The 7,472-nt window shown below is 40.8% G+C and overlaps 1 protein-coding gene across 1 annotated transcript; it reads left to right on the top strand.

The window, feature by feature from the left end:
• Window positions 1–2,783, top strand: LOC114573731 (melanocortin-2 receptor accessory protein 2A). The gene is made up of 5 exons (XM_028606053.1): window positions 1–78; window positions 198–231; window positions 320–457; window positions 768–867; window positions 1,463–2,783. The coding sequence occupies exons 1-5, from the start codon at window positions 76–78 to the stop codon at window positions 1,941–1,943; spliced, it is 756 nt and encodes a 251-aa protein (XP_028461854.1). The 5' UTR covers window positions 1–75; the 3' UTR covers window positions 1,944–2,783.
• Window positions 2,784–7,472: the final 4,689 nt, after the last annotated feature.

The raw sequence follows: 7,472 nt of genomic DNA on the forward strand, positions 1-7,472 counted from the left end.
GTGATGGGGATGCGTACCAAAAGGCTGCTGCTTCGCTAACAGGGCTCACATGAGGATCAATGGAGCTTTGGCGTAATGGTAAAGAGACGGATTTCCCTGCTCTTCATAACCTTTTTGGCGCGTTGTGGATGACGGACATAATATAGAGAGTTGTTTGCAGAATTCCCTGGATTCACAGGCTGCATACTTGTTTTCAGCAGCACGGAGAGGCTCACATCCCTGGAGATTGTGGTTTGTAAACTTTATGGCTTTACAGAAATATCGTGCATTTCTAGTGTCTTTTTTGCTGGGTTGATTTCATTTGTTTTCTGCTGTTAAGGTACGCAAAATCGGTTTGAAATGTCCGACTTTAACAACCGAAGCCAAACCACCACAAGTCGCAGTGACTACGTGTGGCAGTATGAATATTATGACGACGAGGAGCCCGTGTCTTTTGAGGGACTCAAAGCGCATAGATGTAAGCTAAATACAACTGCACTGAGACCATCTCTCTCTCTCTCTCTCTCTCTCTCTCTCTCTCTCTCTCTCTCTCTCTCTCTCTCTCGGTTGCTTACCTTTACTGCTGTTAATTAGTAATGACTCATTACCCCCTGCACATTTCACTCCTTGGTATCTTTATTGCTGCACCTGGTGACACACGCTACCTGCTACTCAAACAAAATGATGGAAGTATTTTTCATGCAGCACGTGTACTGGCATTTTGAGGTGAAGAGAGATGGTTTACTCATCAAATGATAACTGATTTCCTTTCTTCTCTGACATTTCAGACTCCATCGTCATCGGCTTCTGGGTTGGACTTGCTGTGTTTGTCATTTTCATGTTCTTTGTGCTCACTCTGCTCTCAAAGACAGGAGCGCCACATCAAGAGTGAGTATAATAGCAGGTCTACATCAGGCCCATTTTCCATCTGGCCCCATGGGGATAGTTTCAGCACCAAGGAGAGCTCCAGCATTTCAGCTCTCATCTCATCTCAGAGCTGGGGCAGCTTTCATGTCTGAGGGTGAGCTCCTGTTGCGTAGGCAGAGAGACAGGACTGCAATGAGCTACAGGGACACATTTGCTATTCTGACGGTAGATTAAATTGTAAGGCATTTTAATTTGGGTAGGTCAGTGGTTGTTCTCATATATAGGACTTTATTGTGCTTCACATGTTAAGATCAGCAGTGGAAGTTGGAGAGAAAATACTTAGATAAAGGTCAGATTGAGTACACCACTGAGGTTAATCCAAGAAAAAATAGGACATTTTATGGCTGGCCGTCTTTTCCCTTTGTTGTCTTTTTAAGGACAGGGTGCTGGGATTGTTTTATATTAATTACCAGACAACAATTGTGAAAAGACAAGCAATCTACAGAAAAATTACAGGTTTATACAGGACTAAAATGACAATAAAAGCCCCAGATATTTTCAAAGCATTTTCCTGCTTCAATCTCACTTCACTGCTGCGATCTCTCTTTCTCAACAGAAACCCAGACACTGCTGAAAAGCGCCATCCACCAAGCAGCTGTCTAGTAGACATCCACACTCCTCAGGATGAAAATGACAAAGCCTTCTCTCGTCCGTTGCTAACGGAGTCTCGTTCTTATTTTCATTTCTACATTAATAACGAGGAGGATCAGCTTCAGGGGAAGCAAAACCCAGAGGACGAGAGAGTTGGAAAGCACAGCGGGGTGCGAGCCCAGCAGCGGACCAGAGGTATCAGCTCCTCTGGGATGGACGAGATGGAAGAGGATGTTGAGGAAGCTGAGGGACACCAACCTCTCAGGGGACTAATAGAGGAGAGTCAGGCAGACAGAGAATGTTCCTTCTTTTCCCACTTCAACATCCCTAACTTTGTGAACTTGGAGCACAGTTCAACACTTGGAGAGGATGATCTGCTATATGAGCCCTCTGTCATACTGGAGCGCCAGTCTCAATCTCAGGATGCTCACCGTGACATCCACTGAGTCTGTTTATACGAAGACATCACAGGCATGGACATAGTGTTATTGTTAAATTACATGGCCATTTGTGATCTGATGGGGAAATCACACACACGCCTGACACACAGCTACCTTTTTTCCTAAAAAAGTGTCTCTACTTGGAGAGTTTTAGCCTTTTCAGGGAGCATACATGTAGATCAACAAGCAAAAGGGCACAATTCCATACTAAGTGTAACTCAGTTATAAGATGAGATTTATTCCTGAATATAAAATTGCCTCTCAAATGGTACGCTTTACTGTGAGTACTAGGTTACTCTGAAATGGATGCAGCTTTATTGTGCCTGGACTAGATGTCTTTCCAAACAAAATAAGAGGAGTGGCTCACCAGGGAGAGATGCTTGGTACAATTCATTCTGCTATTATTGCTGTCTTGCTTTCTTGTTCAGTTCCGTACAATGGACATTATCTCCCCAGCAGGACACGGATGCCAGATTAAAAGCATGGAATTCAATAATGTTTGTTCTAAAATGAAGTGCCCTCTATTAGAAAAGGTGAAATGTACTTTAACCGTGGGATTAGTACCACAAAATCAAACGTATCATTACAGGGTAGGTAACCCAAGACCTTGGATGACAATGTGATATAATACTTTTGTATTACTATGAACATAGTGGGGAGATATAGCAACTAAAGAGCCACACATTTCCTTGGAGCTGAAAGGTAATGACTCAAAATAAATGTTTACATTGCTCCGTATTTACTGGATATGTAAAGAAAGTATTTGCTAATACATGTCAACTTCAAGTTGATAATATGTCAATGTGGTGTTTCAAGTGGCCAAACAATTAATGAATGCATGTTGGAGTCTTCAGACAGTGTAGCAGAATATCTGTATTTATATGAGCACTTGTGTAAAAGGATTAAATTAAAGTGATGCTTGGAATTGTCCTTATTTGTTGGTAATATATTTAATGTTTAGGTAGATTTGAGATAGGGGATAAGACATACAAACTGTTGTACTAAGCAGTGCTGCACTCCAGTCTGGGTCTTAATTCATGTAGAAATCAAATTTGCAGTAAAAACAAAATTAAATTATTTTGAGCCATCAGGTGGTGATTATGCAAAGGAACATTCTAGCTCTTATTGTCATTCATCAGCAAATGCCCGAGATACATATATTTAGCTGACGGGAGGGATGTGCTGGGAATGCCAGAGAGTCCATCAACATTAACGCTACACTGACTCCACCAAATCAGCTGTTTGAAAAACACAGCCCATTAACAGGACGTGTCAGGGAAAATAAATGTTCAAGCTCAGTCTTCTGTCCTCTGACATAGCTCATGTTCTTAAAAATGTGGGCAGGTGGACAGGCTGAAATGTGATTAGCTAGTTACTGAGAAATATTGGCAGGGAAGGCTTTCACAATTTAGTCAGAGTTCTTTTTTCTGTACCAAGCGCACCAACAAGGAAATGATATGCTCTTATTTTTCTGAAATAACACATTTTTACAATTAGTTATTTTCTTACCAATGAAATGTCATGGCAGCGGACATGTGGAATAGTGCTCGAGATCAGTCATAAAACTCACACGGTATTAAACAAGTCATGCCAAATTTTCCTTTCTTCCTCACCCTTTTTCTCCTCTTTTTCTCTTACTAAGTGCAAAATACATTACTTCACAAATATTCCTGCATTTAATGCCTTTGTCTCTGAGGAAAATGGATCCAAGCGCCATTAATCGCAAGCATCATTCAGTGCGCAGTTAGCGCTGAATGAGGAGCAGCAGAGTTCACACAGTGTAAAATAAGAGTGGGCAGACAGCAGGTGAATGTCTGATTATGTAATGTAAACATTAGCACATGTGAAGTAGACTTTCTGACTACAAGTGAAATGTGTAAGATTCCTCTTCTGGTGGGTGTGTTACCCTCAAACAAGCTGAAAGACCCAAGGAGACCTGTGGGATAACACTGCAGAAAAGGGTACATTCATTACTCCTTATTTTTTTTAAATGGCAACTAAAATGATTTACACATCATTAGAGATAGTTGCTGTGGTGATGGACTTAGTGGCATGGCAATAGAAGAGGGAGCAGCAGTGAATCACATTCTTATTTATCTTCTGAATGAGGGGGTGCTCAGTCAAACTGTCCCCTGTGTGTTCCCTAAGACAAAGAGACAGGTTGTAGTTTCTTTTTAATAGGGAACTGTGTGTACATCCAACTCAGTGGGACTGTCAGTCTAGCTCTCCTTTAATGTGGCCTCATAACTTTATTCACACCCAGTCGACACATGCAGGAATGACATGCTGTCGATACCAGGCTCCACATGCCTCAGTAGTTTAGCTCTAAACAAGTTTTCCCCCCCCCAATTCCTACAAGGATGTAGTGAACATCAACAACCAGGGGAGGGGGCAATGGAGTTATATCAATTCAACACAGAAAGTCTTCCATTTGCTCTTTTTTCTAAATGCCCCAAGGCGGTCTCTGTAGGCATTGTGGCTCGTGGTGGTGAACTGCAATGACGCTTCAACAAATGTCTGAGAGGGAGAGGGGGAGGAGGCAGAAGGGAAAACATTAGTGTTTTGTTGAAGCAGAAAATTCTCTGGGATGGCGGGTGTTCAAAGGAAAATGTCAGTCTAACCTAATTACATATTTTAGTTGCAAGAAAACAAGACACAACACATTTCAGGCTGTTATGATCTGAGCAAGGGCAAGGTTGTAAAATATCTACAAGTCGACACTAACCCCTGCTTTTTTAGCCGTATGGGTTTAAGAGGGTTAAACAACCAAGATGACAGCTGGATGTGTTGTCTGAGAATAAGTGCAGCTTCTTCTCATCAGTCAGCAGACTGGGCTAATGTGGGCTAAAAGACACAACGAATGGAACCGCTGAGGAATCACTGAACCAACCTGTACACACAAGGCTCAACGTCTCTTCATGTCTCTTTCTGCAGCCAGGTATTTAATAGCATGTAGGGGGGAGATGTAGGCCATTTATTACAACTAAAAGCTTGAACACACTTAACTTGTTCTTACATATGTTTTGGCTTTCTTATGGTTTTGTGAGGAAAAACCTACAGTAAAGGGATCCTGCTGGCCACACAGCTGATTGGTACCTTTCTGCACATCTTAGTTTTCTATATTGGACACTTAATAGTTAATTTTCTCCTCATTTCATTTTGACCTTTTAACATAATGCACAGCAGCAAACATACATGATGACACAAATATTTTGTTTCATAGAACACATTGATGTTCTTTAGTTTCTATTTGTAGTGCACACACTTAGTTAACTAAATAGATATACTTGCCTTCAGCCATTCTAGTTTCTATTTCTTTGAGTCACCAGTGCTGATGGTGCTGCTGGTTGTTGCTGCTGGAGCAACATCTTGGCAGGCCAGAGCAAAAGATGCACCACCTAAACATAGACAGTATATAAACACACCTAAATGAGCGGTTAAATACAGGAAGTGGCCAATCAGAATGTACCAAGTGCCTGCCACATCACGGGGAGTTAGGTGAGATTCTATTTCAGAGATTTTCTTTCTTTCTTTAGAGTATATTAGTTTGTGTATATGTTTGTTTTGGTTAATTACTAAATATAGGATATTGGAAATACTGATGGACTAATTGCCCTGTTTCATTTTATTTGTAATTTATTGTGTAGTGTGGTTCTTTGTGTTACCCATTTGTTTGAGAAATGGTCTCATCAGCCATTATATATGTTCCCCTATGTGTTCAGCTTTTGGAATCAGTTTAGTCTGTTTAGTCATCTTCCATTTATGTTATTATAGCCTGAGTTTAGTTCTGTTTAGGTAACCCCTTTAATGAGCGCAGATCTTTGTTACATATTTTGTAAATGGTTTGCTTCATTGATGGGCAAATAAAACCCTCTTTTTTGAAAATCCACCTGTGACTCCTCATGCCTGCCAGCTCAGTACCTCACATATCTCTTACCCTCAAATGTCTTAATGTTTCTAGCTTAAGATAATCCATGTGTCTTTAAAATGTCATAGTATCCAACCAATCAAAAATGTATTTTTAAACTTGGCGTGTCACTTTTTTTCTTTACATATGCAGTATCTATGATGTGCCTAATGTCATCCTTTATAGTGTCAGAGCCTATGTGTGGCCATCCTAACATCATTCATTCTAAAGTGGGCAGCTATAAAAGACAAACCCTTACATCAGTTACAATCCTATATTTGAAAAGTCTGTAGAAGAAAGATCGGCAGATGTTTCTCATACACGGGAGGGACTGATCTTAAAAGAACTGCACCCAAGAGCCATATGGCACAAAGAAGGGTATTCTCATTCTATGATTGCACTTTGGCCCCAGCTGACCGCTGATTCAAATCTCTCGCCAAGCAGGAAAAAATCTGGGTGGATACAGAAAATGAGTAACTTTCTCTCCCTCAACAACAACAAAGCAGCAGACTGCTCTGTGTAACAAAAGGAGACCGCCTGCAGTGAGCAGCTGCCAGCTAGGCATGTCTGTATCTGTATGAATGTAACACAGGGCCGTACTGAAAACGAGTCTTGGCACAATGCTGTAAAGCTCATGGATGAACCAATGCCTAAAAAACTAACCTCTTATTACACTGCATATTATAATTGGAGTCAATGAAAGTTGCTCTGTGTGACTCTCCTCACACATTTGCAGTCTCAGTGTATAACAAGCTCTAGAGCTAATTCAGGTCAATTATTGGAGTTAGCACTGGTGAAGACACATAGAATTTTTCCCAGTTTTTTTCTTTCTAACATGTCTGTATTGTTTTCATCATCTGCTTGTTTAATTAACTCCAAACCAGAAACAAACTAGACTTCCACTCCTCTGTGTGATAGTTGTGATAAGGGACATGTGTATATTGCCTCCAAACATTGGCACAGTTGAGCACACCAACACTTGGTATAGTGCAAATGCATAAATATAAAATAAAAAACCCAGAGCAATTACCGTTATCTTAAAGTAAAAATCATACCTCTAAAGAGATATCACTAGGGATACAAGCCTATGAATTTTCGTCCCAACCCCCGCGGTTTGCTATGAGAAAAGAAAAAGGCATGTCTAAATTTTTCATAGGGTGGATAACGAGACAGGTTTCAGCTTCTGGCACATGAATAAGTCATAGAAAAGACACAGAGAAAGGGAGACACGCAGATAGAATGTATTTGCAATGTATTTGCATGTGTTTGTGAATGTGAAGCATGTCAGAGGTGTGTGAGTGTGTGTGTGTGTGTGTGTGTGTGAATAAAAGGTTTGTGGACGTGTAAGAATATCCTTTAAAAGTGGGATCTTGGGCCAGATAAACGTTATTCTGAGAGGTGCCCTGCAAAATCAGGATACATAGTAAAACATTTGTTACAGAATGGCCCATGATATGTGAACAGCATAATTAGATAGACAACCAGTGGGAATATGCTGAGTAGGCCTATTTGATTTGGGCAATACAAGTAATATCCTGTGTCTATGGGAATATCGTACCACCCTGTGCGTCTACAATCCCAGACTACCTGTTGTCTATTTGCTTGCAGCCTTCCACAATAAACCGGCC

The sequence above is a fragment of the Perca flavescens genome, chromosome 18 (assembly GCF_004354835.1).
Source record: "Perca flavescens isolate YP-PL-M2 chromosome 18, PFLA_1.0, whole genome shotgun sequence".
NCBI classification, from domain to species: Eukaryota; Metazoa; Chordata; class Actinopteri; order Perciformes; family Percidae; genus Perca; species Perca flavescens.

What these genes read in the sequence shown, in the direction of transcription:
- LOC114573731 (XM_028606053.1), top strand. An exon ending in GGGACTCAAAGCGCATAGAT is followed by an intron (nt 458 to 767) that starts GTAAGCTAAATA and finishes CTGACATTTCAG; the next exon opens with ACTCCATCGTCATCGGCTTC. An exon ending in ACAGGAGCGCCACATCAAGA is followed by an intron (nt 868 to 1,462) that starts GTGAGTATAATA and finishes CTTTCTCAACAG; the next exon opens with AAACCCAGACACTGCTGAAA.